Raw genomic sequence first — 24131 nt, forward strand, 5'->3', positions numbered from 1 at the left:
TGACAGTCCTAATTAACAGTTGCATCAAAGACCTCCAAATGACCCAATACCAGTCAATGCTCTAATTTCAGTTCTCATTGTACCCAAATCTTTACATAATAACTGATGATCATGACATACTTCTTAAATTCACTTCTCTTAGTTTCTAAAATACTCCTCACCCCTAGTGCAACGATTCTTCTCCCATCTATCTGACATTTCCTGTTACTGATTCTTCCTCCTTTGCCAACCCTTTAAATGGTGGAGTTGCCTAGGGTGCCCTCCTCTTGTGCTACATGTTCTGCTTGTCCTAAGTAGTCATGTTCTCCTAACGCTTCACCTAATTTTTGTCTGTTGACAATTTCTAAATCTTTCATCTCCAGCCCCATCCTATCTCAAAAGCTTCTGACCCTCATTTGACACTGCCCACTAGACACCTCAACCTGGATTATCCCAGCACCTTTAATTTAACAAAACTAACATTCTCTTCTAATTCCTCCCCTTTCTCCAGTATTCCCTATCTCAGCTAATACCATTACTATCTGACCATCTCTATCTAGAAATTTGTTATCCTTGATTCCTCCCTAATCCTCTTCCCTAACCCTCCAAATATTCACCAAATCCTGATTCTTCCTTAAAGACCACCTCACAAATGTCGCCTATAACCACAGCCTTATTTCAGATCATTATCAGCTCTCACCTGCACTATTACCATCAACTCCTAACTGATCTTTTTGCCACCAACCCCACCACTTATTTAATGCACTTTCAATTTGCTGTAAGGAAAACCTGTTTTAGCCACTCACTCCTTTGCTTAAAGAGCTCCAATGGGCCCTATGCCTAGAGAAGTCATTAACTAAAGGACACATAATTTTCACATTTTAAGTCTATGAAATGCAAATCTGTCTTACAATTGCTGGTAACTCCTAATCACTAACTAGCCAAGCAGCAGCAGCAGCAAAGTACTCCTCACTGCCAGTGCATATGCATACAATAAGAACACCAGAATCAAAACATAGAGAATGAGTATCAGAAGCCACTGGGGAGAAAATATTAGAGAAAATACTGAGGCACCTTTTATCCCTCTGGGAAACAAATGATTATGGGTGAAGTCAGGGTACACATAGTAAATCAGACATGTTCAGCTGGTCTCCTAAAGTGAGAATCAAGAAAAGACCTGCTGTACTTCACTATAAACCTGCAATAGAGACCAGCACCAATCTTTATATAATTATTTTAATTATTACATAGATTAGTTTAAGAAATACTATCACCAATATTCATGATGGCACCAAAATTGACACTGTGAGGGAAAGGTAGGCTATAAAACTCAAGTAGTGATTCAGAATACACACACACACACACAAAAAAACTATTAGAACTAATAAATCAGTTCAGCAAGGTTGCAGAATACAAGATTAACATACAAAAATCAATACTGTTTCTATATACTAGCAATGAACAATCAGAAAATGAAATTAAGAAAAAATTCCATTTGCAATAGTACCAAAAAGAACAAAATATTTAGGAATAAATTTAACAAAAAAGTGGAAGGCTTGTACAATGAAAACTACACAACAGAGAGAGGAATTAATAAATAAGACCTACATGAATGGAAAGTTATCCCATGTTCATAGATGTTATTAACATTGTTAAGATGGCAATATTTCCCAAATTGACGTAAACATTCAATGCAATATCTATCAATATCCAGGTGCCTTTTTTGCAGAAACTGACAGACAGATCTTAAAATCCACATAAAGCAAGGAACACAGAATACCTAAATAACCTTGAAAAAGAATGACAAAACTAGTTTAAGCATGCCCCAATTTCAGAACTTAAAGCAAAAGTAATCAAGATGTTATGATACAGGCATAAGTACACATAAGTGAAGGGAATGAAATTAAGAATCCAGAAACAAACCCTTACGTTTATGGTCAACTGATCTTTGAAAAGATTGCCAAAACAATTCCATGGGGAAAGAAGAGTTTTTAAACAAATGATTCTAGGGAACTGGTATTCACATGTAAAAAGAATAAAGCTGGACACCTACCTCATACCATACACAAAAATTAACACAAAACAGATCATAGACTAAATGTAAGAGCTAAAACTATATAATTCTTAGAAAAAAAGCATAGGAGTAAATCTTTGTGATCTTGTGTTAGGCAACAGTTTCTCAGATATGACATCAAAAGCACAAGCAAAAAAAGAAAAAGGAATAAATTAAACTTCATCAAAATTAAAAACTTCTGTGCTTCCAAGGACACCATAAAGTGAAAAGACAACCCACAGGAGAAAATAATTGCACATCATACATCTGATAAGGGACTTGTATCCAAAATATACAAAGAATGCTTACAACTCTCAATAAAAAGAGAAATAATCCAATTTTTTTTAAAATAGGAAAGGACCTGAATAGACAGTTCTTCAAAGAAGTTATACAACAGGCCAATAACTACAGGGTTTAAAACATGCTCAACAACATTAGCCATCAGGGTAATGCAAATCAAAACCACAATGAGATACCACTGCACACCCACTAGGATGATTATAATCAAAAAGACAGACAAGTACAAGCAAGGATGTGGAGAAACTGCAACCCTTAGTTGCTGGTGAGGCTGTAAAAAGGTGCAGGGGGCTTCCCTGGTGGCGCAGTGGTTGAGAGTCCGCCTGCCGATGCAGGGGACACGGGTTCATGCCCCGGTCCGGGAAGATCCCACATGCCGTGGAGCGGCTGGGCCGGTGAGCCTGCGCGTCCAGAGCCTGTGCTCTGCAATGGGAGAGGCCACAACAGTGAGAGGCCCCGCGTACAGCAAAAAAAAAAAAAAAAAAAAAGGTGCAGGGTCTTTGGAAAATGGTTTGGCAGTTCCTCAAAACGTTAAACACAGAGGTATCGTCTGACCTAGCAATTCCACTCCTAGCTACGTATCCAAGAGAAATTGTGTCCATACAAACCCTGTACATGTCGTTTATAGCAGCATTACTCATAATAGCTAAAAAATGGGGGGGAAAAACCCAATGTCCATCAACTGATGAATAAACAAAATATATGTCCATATAATTAAATATATTTTAGCCATAAAAAGGAAATACCGATACATGCTACAACATGGATGTACTCTGAAAACATTATGCTAGGTGAAAGAAGCCAAACACAAAAGGCCACAAAATGTATGATTTTACTTATATGAAATGTCCAGGATAGGCAAAATATAAACCCACAACGTAGATTAGTGGTTTTCAGGGGCTAGGGGGAGGCGGAGGAAATGAAGAATGAATGCTAATTGGTATGGGGTTTCCTTTTGGGGTAATAAAATGTTCTAAAATTAGATAATGGTAATGATTCTACACTCTATGAATTTTTTTTAAAAGACACTGAATTGTATACTTTAAAAGGATGAATTATAATGACATATGAAGTATCTCAATAAAAATGTTATTTTTTTAACTTTTAAGTAATTCAAAACAAGCAAATTTTTAACAGAAAGTCATAGAAATACCTTAACCCAATGTCCTTTATACTTTCCTTTTTATGTTTATCCAAGAATGATAGATAAAAAGCTGTCTTTCAATCGGCATAAAATAAAAATTCTACATGATAAGCTCTGTGTTCCAGCTTAATTAATAGGGCCTTTCCTTTCTTAATGATACACCAAATAATAGCACATCCTGCAATTGTTGGCATCTCATAGTTGATGATATACAGCATTTTACAGAGTTGTAATGAGTATCTTGGCAGGAAAAAACATTTTTCATTTTGTGTAATTATTTTAGTGCGTATTAAAAATATATTCATTCCCAGGGCTTCCCTGGCGGCACAGTGGTTGAGAGTCCGCCTGCCGATGCAGGGGACACGGGTTCGTGCCCCGGTCCGGGAAGACCCCACATGCCGCGGAGCGGCTGGGCTCGTGAGCCATGGCCGCTGAGCCTGCGCGTCCGGAGCCTGTGCTCCGCAACGGGAGAGGCCACAACAGTGAAAGGTCCGCGTACCGCAAAAAAAAAAAAAAAAATTATATATATATATATATATAAAATTCATTCCCAAACTGATGGTTATTGCTTAGAATAAAGCTAAATGAGTTAAAGCTAATATAAAGAAAACCACTTAGTAAATAATAATAGAGATACTCAGATATGGCAAGAAATCATTTTGGCAACAAAATTAAGTTTAATTTTGACATTGGTCAAAAGAATAAAGTTTAAATCCCTACAAAATATAAAATGCTTTCGTAAGTTAACCTCTCATACAATCCTCATTCCCACTCCCCAATATTCCAGTCACAACAATAATTCATTTTTCTCATTATTCCTGTGAGATGACGTTGTCAACAAGCATACCATAAAGGGCTTTATGTGTTACATTTGGACCTTATAAACATTACTCAGTATTCACACGATATTGGTTCCAGGACCCTCACCCCCACCCCTTCTCCCCTGACCCCTCAGACACCAAAATCCAAGGATGCTCTAGTCCTTCATATAAAATGGTATAGTATTTGCATATAACCTATCTTCCCATATACTTTAAATCATCTCTTGGTCACTTATAATACCTAATACAATGTAAATGCTGTGTAAAGAGTTGCCAATGCAAGACAAATTCAATTTTTGCTTTTGGGAAATTTCTGGAATTTTTTTCCTGTATATTTTCCATCTAAGGTTGGTTGAATCCACGAATGCAGAACCCCACAGATATGAGGGCTGACTGTATTTCTCAATCTTTTTTTTTTCCACCTTGGCCCAATGTTCCTGAAAATCCCATTAATAACAGCAACTCACTACAGCAGGGGTCCCCAACCCCCCGGGGCCACGGACAGGTACCAGTCTGTGGCCTGTGAGGAACCAGGCCGCACAGCAGGAAGTGAGCGGCAGGTAAGCAAGCGAAGCTTCATCTGTATTTACAGCCAGTCCCCATGGCTCGCATTACCACCTGAGCTCCGCCCCTATTCAGATCAGCTATAGGAGTACTAACCCTACTGTGAAATGCACATGCGGGGGATCTAGGTTGCGCTCCCTATGAGAATCTAATCTAAAGCCTGATGATCTGAGGTGGAGCTGAGGTGGTGATGCTAGTGCTGGGGAGCAGCTGCAAATACAGATTATCATTAGCAGAGAGGTTTGACTGCACAGAGACCATAATAAATCAATTGTTTGCAGACTCATCAAAACCCTATCAGTGAGTGGCAAGTGACAATTAAGTGCATCTGGTGGCAGGCTTTATAGTGAGTCGATGTACTTCAATTGTACAGCTGCACCTGGTGGCAGGCTTTAAGTCAGAATCCGACACTTATTTTAGTCCGCACATGGCCCGCCCATTGTTTTATTTACCACTTCCGTCCGCGCCTCTTTCCTGCACTTTGCACTTGTCTCAGGCACAGTTTTGTTAAGCCCACAGGCTAACCCCAGCCAAAATTAGTAAAAAACAAACGTCGCTGGAGAGCTTCTTTGAAAAGGGGTAAGACCCGATGATGAGACAGCAAAAGACTCTAAGACTGCCAACAAAAAGAAAGCTGCATTTAAAAGAAAATACCAAGAATGCTACTAAAATTATGGGTTCATTGCAACAGGTGATTCACATTCTCCAAGTCCGCTTTGTATAAAATGTGGCAACCGGCTATCCAACGAAGCCATGAAACCTTCAAAACTGCTTTGCCACATGCAGACCAAGCACCCTGCATTAAAAGACAAGCCTTTGGAGTTTTTCAAAAGAAAAAAACGTGACCACGAAGAACAGAAGCAATTATTGAAGGCCACCACTTCATCAAATGTGTCTGCACTGTGAACATCATTCTTAGTGGCTAACTGCATTGCTAAAGCTAAGAAGCCCTTTACTATTGAAGAGTTGATCCTGCCTGCTGCTAAGGACATTTGTTGTGAACTTTTAGGAGAGGCTGCAGTTCAAAAGGTGGCACGTGTTCCTCTTTCAGCTAGCACCATAACTAGATGAATTGACAAAACAGCAGAGAACATTGAGGCACAATTGTTAGAGGATTAATGAGTCACCATGGTACACAATCCAGGTTGATGAGTCTACCGATGTTGACAACAAGGCAACAATGCGTGGTTTTGTTCGATATATTTTTCAGGAGGATGTACGTGAGGATATGTTAAGTACACTTTTGTTGTCAACCAACACCACAGCTGCAGAACTATTCAAGTCTTTGAACGATTACATATCAGGAAAACTGAACTGGTCATTTTGTGTCGGTATATGCAGGGACAGAGCAGCTGCCACGACTGGACGGCTTTCTGGTTTCACTACTTGGGTCGAAGAGGTCACTTCTGAATGTGAGTCTACGCACTGTGTCATCCAGAGAAGTGCTGGTTAGCCGAAAAATGTCACCTGAATTTAACGTTTTACAGGATCTGATTAAAATTATCAACCACTTTAAAGCACATGCCCTTAATTCACGTCTGTTCATGCAGCTCTGTGAGGAGATGGACGCAGAGCACACACATCTTCTCTTATACACAGAAGTGAGATGGCTTTCTAAATGTAGATGACTGGCCAGAGTTTTTGAGTTACGAGAGCCGCTCCAGAGATTTCTTTTAGAAAAACAGTCACCACTGGCAGCACATTTCAGTGACACACAGTGGGTCACAAAATTGCTTACTTGTGTGACATATTCAACCTGCTCAACGAACTCAATCTGTCATTTCAAGGGAAAACGACAACTGTGTTCAGGTTGGCAAATAAAGTGGCTGCATTCAAAGCCAAACTGTAATTATGGGGGCAACAAGTGAACACTGGGATTTTTGACGTTTCAAACATTAGCAGAGATTTTGAAAGAGACTGAACCAGGGCCTTCTTTCTCCCAGCTGGTGCATGATCACCTATCTCAGCTTTCAAAAGAATCTGAGCATTACTTCCCAACCATAAAAGACCCCCAAACTGGGAAGGAATGGATCCACGACCCATCTGTGAATAAGCCGGGTGAATCAACTTTGTCCGTGCTGAAAGAGGATTGACTGCTTGAGATCACAAATGACGGTGGCCTTAAAAGTATGTTTGAGACAACTTCAAATCTCCATATGTTCAAGGCGGGATATCCTGAGACTGCCACAAAAACACTGAAAAGCCTGCTTCCATTTCCAACATCCTATCTTTGTGAAGCAGGGTTTTCTGCAGTGACAGCAACCAAAACAAGATTACAGAGTAGAATGGACAGAAGCAACACACTTCGGGTGTCACTGTCTCCCATCACCCCCACATGGGACCATCTAGTTGCAGGAAAACAAGCTCAGGGCTCCAACTCTGCATTATTGTAAGCTGTATAATTATTTCATTATATACTACAATGTAATAATAATAGAAATAAAGTGCACATTAAATATAATGCGCTTGAATCATCCACAAACCATCCCCCACCCACCCACCCACCCTGGTCCGTGGAAAAATTGTCTTCCACGAAACTGGTCCTTGGTGCCAAAAAGGTCCAGGACTGCTGCACTACAGCATTAGTTAGTTCTCTTTCCTTTCATTTCTACTCCCCTTCCCCCTTTTACTGAGGGGAGGAAGGGACTATTTTTAAATATACCTCCCCATGTTCCTGAGATGTCACCATTCTTGAGCAGCATCTCAAGAATTGGCTGCCTCCTCTACATCTAACCATCATTGGTATGACCAGCTGCTGGCTTTGGGAGCAAAGGAAGGAAAAAAAAAAAAAAGTGAGGGTTCAACTCACAAGGAGAGTGCCTGAAAAGAACTAAGAAGGGTGAATGAGTGCTGGTGTCCCAATGCCTTTCACATTCTGGAACATGGGAAGCAGAAGGGAGCTAGCTATCCACATTTCATCATGAATTAAACCCAGCCATGCCAGGTACCCAAGCATGTATTGCCTCCTGATTTAATAATATTGAAAAACTACAATATAAAAGACAAAGCCCAAGAAAACAGATTACAAAGGAAACAATCCAGGAACAGAGAACTTAAAAAATAAAGTCTATGGGGCTTCCCTGGTGGCGCAGTGGTTGAGAGTCCGCCTGCCAATGCAGGGGACACGAGTTCGTGCCCCGGTCCGGGAGGATCCCACATGCCGCGGAGCGGCTGGTCCCATGAGTCATGGCCGCTGAGCCTGCGCGTCCGGAGCCTGTACTCCACAACGGGAGAGGCCACAACAGTGAGAGGCCCACGTACCGCAAAAAGAAACCAAAAAAACCCACCAAAAAAATAAAATAAAATAAAGTCTATGGGAATTCCCTGGCAGTCCAGTAGTTAGGACTTAGCACTTTCACTGCCAGGGCCCTGGGTTCCATCCCTGGTCAGGGAACTAAGATACTGTAAGCTGCAGCCAAAATAAACAAATAAAGTCTAATTAATATACATAGAAAAAAATTAAGGATATGTTGCATCCAAACATTGAAAACATGATGATGTAAAAAAGGAACAATCAGAATCCAAGAATGAGCTCCTGAAATTAAAAATATGATTTAAAAAAATCTTTAATTGAACTGGAAAAATAAGTCAATGAAAATATCCCCAGATTATCGGGGGGCGGGTAAATGATCAAGGAAATGGAGAATATAAAAGAAAAGAGGGCTTCCCTGGTGGCGCAGTGGTTGAGAGTCCGCCTGCTGATGCAGGGGACATGCGTTCGTGCCCCGGTCCGGGAGGATCCCACGTGCCGCGGAGCGGCTGGGCCCGTGAGCCATGGCCGCGGAGCCTGCGCGTCCGGACCCTGTGTTCCGCAACGGGAGAGGCCACAACAGTGAGAGGCCCGCGTACCGCAAAAAAAAAAAAAAAGAAGAAGAAAAAAAGAAAAGAGGCCCTCAATAAAGAGATAATGCACAGAACCAAAAAAATTTTTTTGATCTACGTGTATATTTTCATCTCTAAAAATTAGGTCTACTTTGCATACTGCTCATAACATGCCTTTTTTCTTTTTTTCTTTTACAATTTAACAGTATATTTGAAACATCTTTCCATATCTAGAAATATATTTCCACGGCACCTTTTTATTTTTACTAGTTAATATTTATTTCACATTGAGATACAATTGAAATACACTATATTAGTTTCCTGTATACAATATGATTTGATATTTATATATATTGTGAAATGACAACAAAAGTCTTATAACATCAGTTAGCAATAAGTCTAGTTAACACCAGTTACCAGTTACAATTTTTTCTCCTGTATGAAACTTTTAAGATCTACTCAACTTTCAAATACGCAATAGAGTATTACTAACTACAGTCACTATGCTGTACATTACATCCCCATAACTTTATAACTGGAAATTTGTACCTGTTGACCCCCTTCACCCATTTTGTCCAACCCACACCCACAGCCCACAACTCCGGCAACCACCAATCTGTTCTCTGTATCTGAGCTTGGGTTTTTTGGTTGTTGTCCTGTTTTAGATTCCACATATAAGTGAGATCATACAGTATTTGTCTTTCTCTGTCTGACTTATTCTACTTAGCATAATGCCCTTAAGGTCCAGTCACCATGTTGTCACAAACTGCAACATCTCATTCTTTTTTATGGCTGAATAATATTCCATGACACACACACATACACATCCCTACCTCATTTTCTTTATCCATTCATCCACCGATAGACACTCAGGTTGCTTCCAGGTCTTTGCTATTATAAATAATGCTGCAATGAACATGGAAGGTATATACAGTTGACCCTTGAACAAGTAGGAGGTTAGGGGCAACAACCAACCCCCCACCCCCACCCCAATGCAGAGTCAAAATCTGAGTGCTGCTATCTCTGCCTCAAAAACAAAGGAACTGATAAATGACTCATCCAAGGTCAGGAAACTGAAATAGTCTTGGATAGAATCATAATCAAATCCTAGTTCTTCTGATTCCACATACTGTGATCTCTAATCAAACACAAACTTTCCCCCACACTTAGTTAATTTAAAGACCTGTAAAATGAAAATACAGGTACTATATTTGTGGGAAAAAAATCCACATAAAGGTGAATCCGCACACTTCAAACCTGTGTCATTCTAGGTCAACTGGGTATCTTTTCGAGTTAGTGTTTCCGTTTTCTTGAAATAAATACCCAGAAATGGAACTGCTGGATCATATGGTAGTCCTATTTTTAATTTTTTGAGGAACCACCATACTGTTTTTCATAGTGGCTGCACCAATTTACATTCCTACCAACAGTGCCCAAGGATTCCTTTTCTCTACATCCTCACCAACACTTGTTATTTCTTGTCTTTTTGGTAAGAGCCAATCTAACAGGTGTGAGGGAATATTATTTTTTAAATAATAATAAAATTTCCCAAGGTTGAAAGGAGACAAAAATCTTCAAAATGATAGGACTTTCAAAGTACTGATTTTCAAAAACCCTAAATTTGCATGAAATTGCATAACACTGAAAACAGAAGACTCAATAAGCTTCCCAAGAGAAAAATCAAGTTACCTAACAAAAGAATGAGAAGCAGAATTAGAGTTAAGATTCTAGAAGATAATGGACTGCCTCAAAATTGTGAAGAAAAATAAAGTTCAAACTAGAATCCCAATGAACCAAACTAAATTTGAAAAAAATGAAGGCATATAAAATAAATGTTAAGATCTTAAACCAAGATTTGAGGATTTGGCTCTAGTAAAGTGAGGAAATATCCCCCAAGAAAGAAAAAACATGGGATGCAGGAAACAGTGCACCCAACCCAAGAGAGCAACAGAGAGAAACCCCACAATGGCAGCCATGAAAAAAATCTAGAGCACAACTAGTCTGGACCAGAAAAAGAAAAAGAAAGAAAAAAAAAAGGTTCCAAAGAGTGGTGTTTGAGGAAAAAGGAAGATTAACAAACTAGACAGTTTAAGACAGTTTAAGACACCAGAAAAATTTACAGATAAGACAAAGGCAGAGAAAACATGAAAAAGTGTTAGAAATTTTAAGGGAAAAAATTGTTACAAGAAAGGAACTGTAATCATGGTTCTATCCAGCACAGCAGACGATAATATTTACTTGGTCAAGATCATATAAAAGCTGCTTATTAATCTTCAACCTTTAGAATCAACTATAAACAAGACAGATAATTATGGCTAAGAAGAGAATATTAAATGTTTTCAAAATTTAAAACAGAAAAGCAATGTGAAAATGACAAAAATTGAGCAGTGGAAGGAGGAAGAGAAACCAAGGCAAAGGAAGGGAGTTTAATAATACTTGCCTTACGAGGTGGAGGAATAAAGTCCAAAACTGATGGGATATGAAAAAAAGTTTAAGTTTAAAGTTAAGGAACTAACCAGTAGAAAACCCAAAAACTGGAAAGGGGAAAAGAAAAGAAATGTAGGGCGTAAGTTAACTGAATCTTTATCACAGCATAATCTTTATGTCTTTATACAGCAAAATGTCTAAAGTGAGTAAATCAAATAGTAGTATAAGGGCTTCCCTGGTGGCGCAGTGGTTGAGCGTCCGCCTGCTGATGCAGGGGACACGGGTTCGTGCCCCGGTCCGGGAAGATCCCACATGCCGGGGAGCGGCTGGGCCCGTGAGCCATGGCTGCTGAGCCTGCGCGTCCGGAGCCTGTGCTCGCAACGGGAGAGGCCACAACGGTGACGAGGCCCGCGTAACGCAAAAAAAAAAAAAAAAAAAAAAAAAAAAATAGTAGTATAAAAGTATCACTTAGCATTATGGAGACAATGAGCAGAACAAAGGAATATAACACTTAAAAATAAAATAATTCCCTCTCAAAGCAGGACTCAGGAGGCCTGAAGACTGTAGCTGTTCATTTAAATCCTTCTGTTTCTATACTCTGATATTTTTGGTCAACTACATGCATTACCCCACTAAAGGAAATTTTTAAGTGTTTAGCATAAGTGAAAAATATGCTTAAAAAGAAGGCAATGAGACTAAAAAAGGCATTTTTGGTAGCTGAGTGATATAGATTACTTTTTAAAGTTTTTTAATATTTAAATTTTCTACAATGAGTGTATCATATATATATCTTTATTAAAAGTTTAAATGAGAGCTGAAGTTGAAACTATTTTTTCAGAGCTTGGCTACATAAAGGAGAGAGGGCTACAAACATCTGGATAAGGATACAAGGTTAAGGTGAATGGCTTTTTCTGTTTTTAAGTATGTTTTAAGTATGAAAAGACCATGTTTCTAATATGAAAGGAGGATATCAAAAGATAACTGAAAACACAAGTCAGAGAAATTGAATCTTTAAGGGAAAGACTAGTCTTGAATCAAAGAAGGTACATTTCTTTTCATGTCAGTTTGGATACATTTATAGTTAAGTTGGTAGATGTGAAGATAGGAAGTTGAAGCAGTTCATGGTGGGTTTTTTGTTGTTTTTTTTAACATCTTTATTGGAGTATAATTGCTTTACAATGTTGTGTTAGTTTCTGCTGCATAACAAAGTTAATCAGCTGTATGTATACATACATCACCATATCCCCTCCCTCTTGCGTCTCCCTCCCACCCTCACTATCCCACCCTTCTAGGTGGTCACAAAGCATGGAGCTGATCTCCCTGTGCTGGTCTCCCTGTGTTATGCAGCTGCTTCCCACAAGCTATCTATTTTACACTTGGTAGTGTATATATGTCAATGCTACTCTCTCACTTTGTCCCAGCTTACCCTTCCCCCTCCCCGTGTCCTCAAGTCCATTCTCTACGTCTGCGTCTTTATTCCTGTCCTGAAGCAGTTCATGTTTGAGAGCCTCAAATTTTTTCCAAGAAGAGACAAAAATCTGCTTAAGGAGAGAAGCCAGGAATGCTAAACACCCTGCAATGCATAAAACCACCCTAACTCCCTAAAGAAAGAGTAGACTGAAGAAGCAGGTCTCAACGGTACCTGGGGATCTATGAGCTCTACAAAGTCCTAGCTAGTTTCAAAATAATATTAAGACATTATGTGCCTTTTTCACTCATTCTCCCAGAATTGTAGAGTGGAATTTTCCAGGGACTAAATGATATGTGATGATTTCACTCTTAAGATTAATGGGGTGTGCACATATGTATTCTCATTTTTTAATTCTTGGGGTCCTCAAGAATTAAGACTGTAAAGGGGTCCTAAGACCAAAAAATTTGAGAATCAAATTTGAGAATCACTGCACTAGTGAATTCTGTAAGGATATTCTAAATTTTTAATCTTTGCAAATAACCACTTTTTGTTTGTTCCTCTCTAATGAACAGCAATAAAACTCTTGAAACAAAAAAACTGAAAAACATCATATTCTGCAGGCTGTTTTTGAAAAAGAAAAATCTAAGAGATGAATTTAGACATAAAGTGGAAAAGACTGAAAAAATAGAAAACAGGACATTCAGGAGAAACTTGACTTGGGGAAGGATTTTATCCCCCTTGACAATTCTCATCAACCTAAAGGAAAAAGAATGCCCATTGTTTTCATTATAATCTAGAAACTTATTTTAGTTTCAGAAAGTTCCTAGAAGGTCATTTACTTCCTAGCTAATGAAAAAAAAAAAATCCCTCCTTATAATATCCCTAAATAAGATGATCATCTAGCCTCTGTTTAAACGCTTCCCTGAAAGGAGAATTCTCTATCTCACAACACCTAAATGCAATTTTATAAAACATTTAACAGGTTCACAAGGTTCCCAGACTACAAAGTTCCATTAACTACTTTATTAACCACTTATTTAAAAGATTTTAAATGAGTGTGATGGAAATACTACTAAAATATTTTTCTTTTTCATTTCAAGTATGAAAAACATGCCTATTATTAGTCTTTCCTTTGTATAGCTCTTAGTAATGTTTTAATAAGAAGTGGTAAGTTTCTAAACTTGACCCTAGAACAAAATTTAGTACTTCTTAACCCTGGCTGCAAAACAAAATCAAGTGGGAAAAAATTTTAAACACAAACGTATATAAAAGCCTGTACCAAATCTCTCAAATCAGAATCTCTAGGGTATGAGTTCTAAGAAACTGGTCTTGTTAGTTTTGGTTTGTTTTTCGGTTTTTTATTGATAGCTCTATGGGTGCTTATCTTAGATCAATTAGATCTATCAGCACTGGTCATCCCAAAACACCAAGGGCCAGTATTTTCAAATTCTAACAAAATATGGTTTTAAAAAATTCAGCATCTGGTTCAATAACACTTCTAAATATATTATACTCAACAGCGTACATGGCAGTTTACGCTGTACATGTCTGAAGTCAATAATTATGAACAGGGCAAAATAATTTATTCATTCAGTATTAGACATACTCATCATCTAGAGAGGAAAGTTGTAGAAGATGTTTTTAGTGCATAGGTTTCATTACAGGTATACCTGATTCTCTTGTTCTATACAACAACTCTTCTGGGAAAAGATTCTGGAAAATAATACTAACCAATTACACTGCACCTAGAGTTTATAAAGTGCTTTCTCCTTTATTTTCCTTCTTGACCCTCCCAACAATCCTGTGAGTAACACATGTGGGTAACATCCCCATTTTACAGGTAAAGAAACTAAAACTGCTGCGGATCTAGCAGATTAAACAAAGACCCCAATCTTCTGAGTATACATTCAGTACTTTCCAGTAGACACCTGTGTCTTTCCACTCCACCCCCCACTACAACTTAAAAAAATTGTGGGAGCTTTTCCTGCAATGTAAACTTCACTAGTAAGGGTAGAGAAAAACAAACGCGCATCTTTAGTTTGTTTTTAGAACCTGACTGACCGAAACCAAACCAATTTGACCTGTTCTTGCTACGCCTGCTTTGGTCCACTTTTGTCCCCCTAACTTTTATTTTTTAATCAAACATTTTAGTTTGTGATAATTGTAGATTTATATGCAGTTGTAAGAAATAATAAATTCCATGTAACTCTTACCAAGTGGAAGCATCTTTGATTTAGCATTTTATACTACAGAATAGTATCACAACCAAAAATATTTGATACCAATATTTCCATCATCACAAGGATCCCTCACATTGCCCTGTGCCCTTAATTTTTAAATCCTCATCTTAGGCAACATTTGGAAGTAAATACTCATTAAGTCCCTACTCAGCTTTATCCATTCAAAATAAGAGAACTGTCTTCATAAGCCATTAAAAAAACCCTCATGTTACACGAAGTACTGGTTAGGATTGTCACCACATAATGTAAGATTCTTAAGCCATTACTACAATATCCTTTGCATAATGGGATTTTTCAAGCTAAGACTGCAGTTCTAGTTTCATGAAACAAAAATTTTAACAGATATGCATACTGAATGATTCCATTATATAAAGTTCTATTCAAAATTAAAGTGAACAGTAACTAGGGAGAGGGAAGACTGAGAAAGGCTACATGTGAGCTTCCTAGAGAGAAGTATTCTACACCATGATAGGCTTATGAGAAACACAGTTATATCCATTTTTCAGAACCGTACTGGAGGGCTTCCCTGGTGGCGCTGTGGTTGAGAGTCCACCTGCCGATGAAGGGGACACGGGTTCGTGCCCCGGTCCGGGAGGATCCCACATGCCGCGGAGTGGCTGGGCCCGTGAGCCATGGCCGCGGAGCCTGCGCTTTCGGAGCCTGTGCTCCACAACGGGAGAGGCCACAGCAGTGAGAGGCCCGCGTACCGCAAAAAAAAAAAAAAAAAAAAAAAGTACTGGAATTAGGCAATGGTTTCTTAGATACGACATCAAAAACACAAGCAAAAAAAGAAAAAGGGATAAATTAAACTTCATCAAAATTAAAAACTTCTGTGCTTCAAAGGACATCATCCGCCAAAAAAAAAAAAAAAACGGGGACTTCCCTGGTGGCGCAGTGGTTGAGAGTCCGCCTGCCGATGCAGGGGACACGGGTTTGTGCCCCGGTCTGGGAGGATCCCACATGCCGCGGAGCGGCTGCGCCCATGAGCCACGGCCGCTGAGCCTGCACGTCCGGAGCCTGTGCTCCGCAACGGGAGAGGCCACAGTGAGAGGCCCGCGTACTGCCAAAAAAAAAAAAAAAAAAACAAAGGACACCATCAAGTGAAAAGACAACCCACAAGAGAAAATAATTGCACATCATACATCTGATGAGGGACTTGTATCCAAAATATACAAAGAATGCTTACAACTCTCAGTAAAAAGAGAAATAATCCAATTTTTTTTTAAATAGGCAAAGGACCTGAAGAGACAGTTCTTCAAAGAAGGTACACAACAGGTCAATAACTACAAAACATGCTCAACAACATTACCCATCGGGGTAATGTAAATCAAAACCACGAGGAGATACCACTGCACACCCACTAGGATGATTATGATCAAAAAGACAGACAAGTACAAGCAAGGATGTGGAGAAACTGTAACCCTCATAGTTGCTGGTGAGGCTGTAAAAGGGTGGAGGGTCTTTGGAAAATGGCTTGACATTTCCTCAAAACATTAAACACAGAGGTATCACCTGACCCAGCAATTCCACTCCTAGCTACATACCCAAGAGAAATGGAAGCACGTGTCCATACAAACCCTGTACATGTTATGTTTATAGTAGCATTATTCATAATAGCCAAAAAGTGGGGAAAAAACAATGTCAATCAACTGATGAATGAATGAACAAAATGTAGTACATACAATGAAATCTATTTTAGCCATAAAAAGGAAGTACTGATATGTGCTACAACATGGATATACTCTGAAAACATTACGCTAGGTGAAAGAAGCCAAACACAAAAGGCCACAAAAATGTATGAGTCCATTCATATGAAATGTCCAAGACAGACAAATATAAACACAAAAAGTAGATTAGTGGTTGGCCCAGGTAGGGAGGAATGGAGAGTGACTACTAATGGATACAGACTTTCATTCTGGAGTAATAAAATGCTCTGAAATTAGATAATGGTGACGGTTGTGCAACTCTGAATATACTAAAAATCACTGAATTATAACTTAAAAGGGTATATACATGTGAGTTATGTATATATAAATATAAAACATGCATTATATCTCAATTAAACTATTATTAAAAGTGTAGAGTTAAGATCTTCAAGATGTGTAAATTTTCCCTCAAAAAACTTTAAAAAATAATAAAAACAAAGGAGTGGGGGGGTAGAAGTACAGATGAAACAAGCATGGATACAAAACAGTTCATTATACTTCTATTCACTTTGTATGTGTTTGAAATTTTTTGAGTAAAAATAACAAAATAAATTTTTTAAAATAACAAGGTAAACTAATTTTCCTAAAATCCATTTTTGTTGTTTTTGACAAAGGAAAAAGAAACTTACATCTTAAAAAGACCAGAGACATTGATACCTTCACTATTCTTTTGCAATGTTATATGAAAACAGAGAAATGACAGAAGACGCGATGCGTGGCAAAAATGAAGATTACTTCATCTTAAAAATGTACAAAGAGAACTTGACTCTCCCTAGTTCAAAGATAGTTCTGAATCTCCTTAGTTCAAAGACAGTTCCTTAGTTCCTGTGGTTTCCATGGTTGATGGGTGTGACAATGCCTAATAAATGGATGCAATACTGTGCTGTCCAATACAGCAGTCACATATGGCCATTTAAATTTTAGTTTTAATGAAATAAATTCAATTATCAGCCTCACCAGTTACATTTCTAGCGTTCAACACCCCATTGGCCCATGGCTATCATACTGGATACAGCAGATATAGATAACTGCCATCACTGCAGAAAGTTCTATTGGACAACACTACTCGAATACATAAAAAACATCCAAAGAGAAACTACCATATTCCAATTTAGGATTGCTATACTGTATTTTGCTGCAAGAAACAAATCTTGAAGAACACGGGAAACAAAGCATAAAAATATCAACCAAGGAGTATCATTCACGGAAGTTTAGACTAACTAAAGCTGCAATTAAATTTTACTTTCAGAACCACCAAGCTACAGATGTTGGCCATGGCAACTGCTCAGAGGCAAATTTCCCCATCTGTTAAAATAGATTATCACTATACTGCCAGTTTCCTAAAGTCAGATGTAAAGATTATGCTGAAATACAAATAAAGCAAATTATCCTTTCAGTCAAAGATCTAATGAAAAGGTATATTTATAATCCATGACATCAAAGAACTTATGACCCACAGCAAAATACAAAGGATAAAATTCCTTTCCTAACTGAGCTTTGAGGTAACAGGCATAATTAAAAGCATAATTAAATATATTTTGTTTCATCTAGAAAAAAAGTTTAACCAGATGATTTCTATACTTCTAGTTCTAAAATTGTGTGTGCATTTCATCATGATAGGTATAGATTTCCGTTAATGCCCATTGACATGAATATGCAGTTATCAGGAAACAGGTGCACTCTTAATTCAAATACTTCAGAATATTTTTAGCACTTAAAAAAAATGAAGGCGAGCAAATTTAAAATATGAATTCAAATAGATTTTTATATTAGGAACCTAAAAAAAAAAGTTTCACCTTGTATTCCCTTTGCAAGCTATCACTACAAATGCTTGGAGTGTGAATAACATTCCAAATATCAAGAATAGAAAAGACATTTAAAATCAGCTCTTTCCTTGCCAAAACTACTGGGCACTTACAGCTGTTCGTCAAAATGGCTCCATTTAAAGCATTTCAAACCTCTGAAAAGGTCACTCAATAATTTAAGTACATTTTATTTTACCCACATTAAATACTTTTAAATTCACTGTCTTTGCAATCCACTGCTCAAAAAAGAAATTCTCAAGGGAGAATGAAAACATGGAAATTGAAACCAGCCTATAGGCAAAGTGTACAGAAGGGTCACCTGGAATCAATCTGAAGGAGAAAGTTACTACTACCGGAGCATCTGGAGTCAAATTAAATCAGGCACTATTTACATATTTCTAGTTCTATACTGACCTCACATGGTGCTTTCTTACGTTATACACAGGTCTACCTAGGTTTATATATTTGAATTAGTAAATGGGTTCTATCTTTAACCAAGTTCAATGTTTTAAAGAATAGAATAGCATTCCATATCCCTTTACCCATTGTTCAGGAACCCTCACAGTTCGTCAAATCACCCCGATAAATCCATCTGTTCCCTCTAGCTGCTTCCAAAGAAAAATTCTAGCAACCAAGGACGCCAGACTGTAAAACACATAGTTAAGAGTTCTGGCACTATTAAAACATGTTAAGAAATCTTGGCAAATTAGTTAAAATCCCTTCAACCGTGAGTACCTCAGTTGTAAAAATGAATACAATACTACAAATCTACATCCAAGCAGGCATACGAGTTAGATTTAATTAAACAGAAAACTGTCTCAAATTTTTGGTGGGCTCCGAATATAAGGTACCTCTCCCCCATCTCACACTTTCCCTTCCACTTCTTCCCCTTAAGCTTTCAGGGTTTGCTCTCACGTTCTACTTAGTGTTCCCCTTATCCTCCTACTCCATCCTGCCCTTCTACTCTACCCCCATACTCCAATTCCATACAATTCCACCACCCTCCCGTTTCATGCTGCTACTTCCCTTTGCGGCCCCTAAGGTCCCAGGCAACCCCTGCACTCTGGTCCCCCTCATCTCCCTCAGTCCCCATTTCCTCACGGCTCCTCCCTTCGGTTCCCCACCCCCTCATCACCAGGTTCATCCTGCCCCTCCAACCGTCTCCCGCCCCCAGGTTCCTTCCTGCCCCTCCAAACACAGCTTCCCCGTCTCAACGTTTCATCTTGTTCCTCCAACCGACTTCCCCAACGCCCTGCTCGCTCCTTTAGTCCCTATTTTCTCCAACACCCAACTGACTGCCCCTTTCCATCCATTCTTTTCGACATATGCAAGGCACCCCCATACGTACACTGGAGCCCCCACCCCCACCTCGAGCCTCCATCTTTCCCTTTTATACTTGCTTCCTTTCTTCCTCCTCCCCACCCCCTCCACCTCCTCCGGAAGAGCCTGGTTCCCAGGCCAAGGTCTCTCACCTCATTCGGTCACTTCAGTGGTGCCAACCGCTTCATACAGGAAAAAACAACCAATCACGACCCCGTGGGCGCTTCCCCTGCGAGTCCGAGCACTTACCGGGCACCCGCCCCACCAGGCACCCCGCACATACACACGCACAAACCGAGGACCTGGGGACGAAGGTTGGGGGGGGAGAGAGTGAGCGTTCTTACACCGGCCTCAAACACAGCCCACTTCACTACAACCCTTCGCCATTTTGGTTTCCCGCGGACTGCCGGTGCATTCTGGGAGCGCAGAGAGACTCCGGGACCGAATGGCAGCTCTCCAGAGCCGCGAGGGGGCGGAGACTGTGTGGTAAGCGCGGAAGAACACCGTGCCCTGCGTCCGCGGCAGGGACTGAACAAAGAAGGACTCTTTAACTTTGTGGTGGGGATAAGTCCTTCCGCCGCCGGCGCTAACACAATAGTGAACGCTGAGCTTGGGACCCTAGGCTGTACTGCTGCTGTTTGTGTTGCAGAGGGAAGATAGTGTCCAACTTTCACGCTGCATGTTCTGTTCCTGAGAAGTAGGACGGTGCTCGCTACGTCTTGCCTTGCCAGTATCCCTTCTGTGGAGAAAATCTCTTATCTTCACCCTGAGACCTGCTGTTCGAATTTCATTCAGCGCGGAAAAGACCCTGGATGTCAGAATTATATTTTGTTCGGCGATTATTGTCCAGCCCCAAATTCCTTCCTATCAGAAGCTGCTTATATAGAAGATTTTCGGACTTTTTTTCCCTGACGATGAAAGGTTTCTCTGTTTATTTGCTTTGCAAATCCTTACTAATTGTGATGAAATCTGAGAATAATTTCGTGCAAAGTGGTTTATTTTAGGAATACAGAACTTTTTCGTACTAGGGCAGACACTTAGCTGCCGACAGAGGTTCCAAGTGACAGACAGAGAGTGCATGCTTGTCTCTGTGACTTCTACTTAGATAAAACCCAGCTCCTCTTAGTAGCCACATGAGGGACCTTTGTTTATAACTTTGTCAAAATATTTTAAAAATCATTTTATATTTTGTGTCATATTACATCACAGGGATAATTAGTACCATGTTTTTCAATCTGTTTAAGAAGACAGCTTCAGTCTATCTGCTACCCTTCAAGTTTCATTTTGAACTCTGTGATAACATAGTTTCTCAAAAATATATCTTCAATGCCCTTCACACTTTTTGGTTGAGTAGAGTTTAACTTTAAAAAAAGTAGATGTAGTCCAAAAATGGATAAAGATATTACACAAACAGGTATATTTGCTGTGCATCTAAGCCTAGTCACAGAATATCAGTTTTAGAGAACATCTGGTCTAAATTCTCCTCAACATTTCTCTCAAGTGGTCAGCAACCCTCAGCTTCAACATCTTCAGTGGTTCAGTACCTCAGAGGCAGTCATTTCAATTTCACAAACACTAATAACTAGAAAGTTATTCCTTGTATAGATGTACAATCTGCCTTCCTATAATTTCCACTTACTAGTATAACTTTTGGCTTCTTTAGCCACACGAAAGTGTTCTAATTTCTTATACAGTAGAGAAGTCAATGATGCCTGTCTTTTTGAAATTTAAAAAAAAAAAGCTTGCTATTTGCCTATGTAAACATATAAGTACAAGAGGGCAATCATTTAATTTGAGGAAGCCAGGTGCTCAGGGAATAAAGGGCACTGAGGGAGGCACAGTAAAAAAAATTCCTGTAACTGTGGTCGTAGGAATTTCTGGGGACTTCCCTGGTGACACAGTGGTTAAGAATCTGCCTGCCAATGCAGGGGACACGGGTTCGAGCCCTGGTCCGGGAAGATCCCACATGCCACGGAGCAACTAAGCCTGTGCGCCGCAACTACTGAGCCTGCACTCTAGAGCCCGCGAGCCACAACTACTGAAGCCCTTGTACCTAGAGCCCGTGCTCCACAACGAAGAGTAGCCCCGCTCACCACAACTAGAGAAAGCCCACGTGCAGCAATGAAGACCCAAAGCAGCCAAAAATAAGTTAAAAATTTTTTAATATATATATTTTTACAGAGTGAAGTAAGTCAGAAAGAGAAAAACAAATACCGTATATTAACGCACATATGTGGAACCTAGAAAAATAGTACAGATGAACCAGTTTGCAAGGCAGAAATAGAGACACAGATGTAGAGACCAAACGTATGGACACCAAGGGGGGAAATTGGGGGTGGGGGGACTAATTGGGAGATTGGAATTGACATATATACACTAATATGTATAAACTAGATAACTAATAAGAACCTGCTGTATAAAAAATAAATAATTTTTTTTCATCTTTATTGGAGTATAATTGCTTTACAATGGTGTGTTCGTTTCTGCTTTACAACAAAATGAATCAGTTATATATATACATATGTTCCCATATCTCTTCCTTCTTGCGTCTCCCTCCCTCCCACCCTCCCTATCCCACCCCTCCAGGTGGTCACAAAGCACCGAGCTGATCTCCCTGTGCTATGCGGCTGCTTCCCACTAGCTATCTACCTTAAGTTTGGTAGTGTATATATGTCCATGCCTCTGTCTCCCTTTGTCACAGCTTACCCTTCCCCCTCCCCATATCCTCAAGTCCATTCTCTAGTAAGTCTGTGTCTTTATTCCTGTTTTACCCCTAGGTTCTTCATGACATTTTTTTTTCTTAAATTCCATATATACGTGTTAGCATACGGTATTTGTGTCTCTCTTTCTGACTTACTTCACTTTGTATGACAGACTCTAGGTCTATCCACCTCATCACAAATAGCTCAATTTCGTTTCTTTTTATGGCCGAGTAATATTCCATTGTATATATGTGCCACATCTTCTTTATCCACTCATCTGATGATGGACACTTAGGTTGTTTCCATCTCCGGGCTATTGTAAATAGAACTGCAATGAACATTTTGGTACATGACTCTTTTCGAATGTTGGTTTTCTCAGGGTATATGCCCAGTAGTGGGATTGCTGGGTCATATGGTAGTTCTATTTGTAGTTTTTTAAGGAACCTCCATACTGTTCTCCACAGTGGCTGCATCAATTTACATTCCCACCAACAGTGCAAGAGGGTTCCCTTTTCTCCACACCCTCTCCAGCATTTATTGTTTCTAGATTTTTTGATGATGGCCATTCTGACTGGTGTGAGAAGATATCTCATTGTAGTTTTGATTTGCATTTCTCTAGTGATTAGTGATGTTGAGCATCCTTTCATGTGTTTATTGGCAGTCTGTATATCTTCTTTGGAGAAATGTCTATTTAGGTCTTCTGCCCATTTTTGGATTGGATTGTTTGTTTTTCTGTTATTAAGCTGCATGAGCTGCTTGTAAATTTTGGAGATTAATCCTTTGTCAGTTGCTTCATTTGTAAATATTTTCTCCCATTCTGAGGGTTGTCTTTTGGTCTTCTTTATGGTTTCCTTTGCTGTGCAAAAGCTTTGAAATTTCATTAGGTCCCATTGGTTTATTTTTGTTTTTATTTCCATTTCTCTAGGAGGTGGGTCAAAAAGGATCTTGCTGTGATTTATGTCATAGTGTCCTGCCTATGTTTTCCTCTAAGAGTTTGATAGTTTCTGGCCTTACATTTAGGTCTGTAATCCATTTTGAGCTTATTTTTGTGTATGGTGTTAGGGAGTGATCTAATCTCATAGTTTTACATGTACCTGTCCAGTTTTCCCAGCACCACTTATTGAAGAGGCTGTCCTTTCTCCACTGTACATTCCTGCCTCCTTTATCAAAGATAAGGTGACCATATGTGCGTGGGTTTATCTCTGGGCTTTCTATCCTGTTCCATTGATCTATCTTTCTGTTTTTGTGCCAGTACCATACTGTCTTGATTACTGTAGCTTTGTAGTATAGTCTGAAGTGAGGGAACCTGATTCCTCCAGCTCCGTTTTTCGTTCTCAAGATTGCTTTGGCTATTCGGGGTCTTTTGTGTTTCCATACAAATAGTGAAATTTTTTGTTCCAGTTCTGTGAAAAATGCCACAAGCCGAGACTAAAGTTGTGCAACCATCACCACAATCCAGTTTTAGGATGTTTCCATCACCCTAAAAGAATTCATTATGCCTGTTTGCAATCAATCCTTGTTCTGACTTCCAAACTCAGGCAATCTGTTATCTGTCTCCATAGAAATGCCTTTTCTGGCCATTTCATAAATGGACTCACACAGTATGTCGTCTTTTGGTCTGACTTCTTTCACTCAGCACAATGTTTTTGAGGTTCATCCACATTGTACCATGTGTCTCTAGTTCTTTCCTTTTCATTGCTGAATAGTACTCCATTGTATGAATGTGCCATATTTTGTTTATTCATTCACCAGTTGATGCACATTTGAATTGTTTCCAGTTTGGGGCTATTATGAATAATGATGCTATGAATATTTGTGTACAAGTCTTGTGTAGATACTT

At 39.3% G+C, this 24131-nt stretch overlaps 1 protein-coding gene across 1 annotated transcript in view; it reads right to left on the reverse strand.

The window, feature by feature from the left end:
- Positions 1 to 19975, reverse strand: part of MTF2 (metal response element binding transcription factor 2) — an 85886-nt gene extending 65911 nt beyond the window's left edge. Inside the window, exon 1 of the mRNA XM_082648454.1 lies at positions 19742 to 19975. Coding sequence (XP_082504580.1) covers positions 19742 to 19746 — 5 coding nt within the window. The 5' untranslated portion in view covers positions 19747 to 19975. The remainder of the gene's footprint in view (positions 1 to 19741) is intronic.
- Between the last annotated feature and the right edge of the window lie 4156 nt (positions 19976 to 24131).

The sequence above is a fragment of the Grampus griseus genome (assembly GCF_964374135.1).
Source record: "Grampus griseus genome assembly, chromosome: 1".
NCBI lineage: Eukaryota > Metazoa > Chordata > Mammalia > Artiodactyla > Delphinidae > Grampus > Grampus griseus.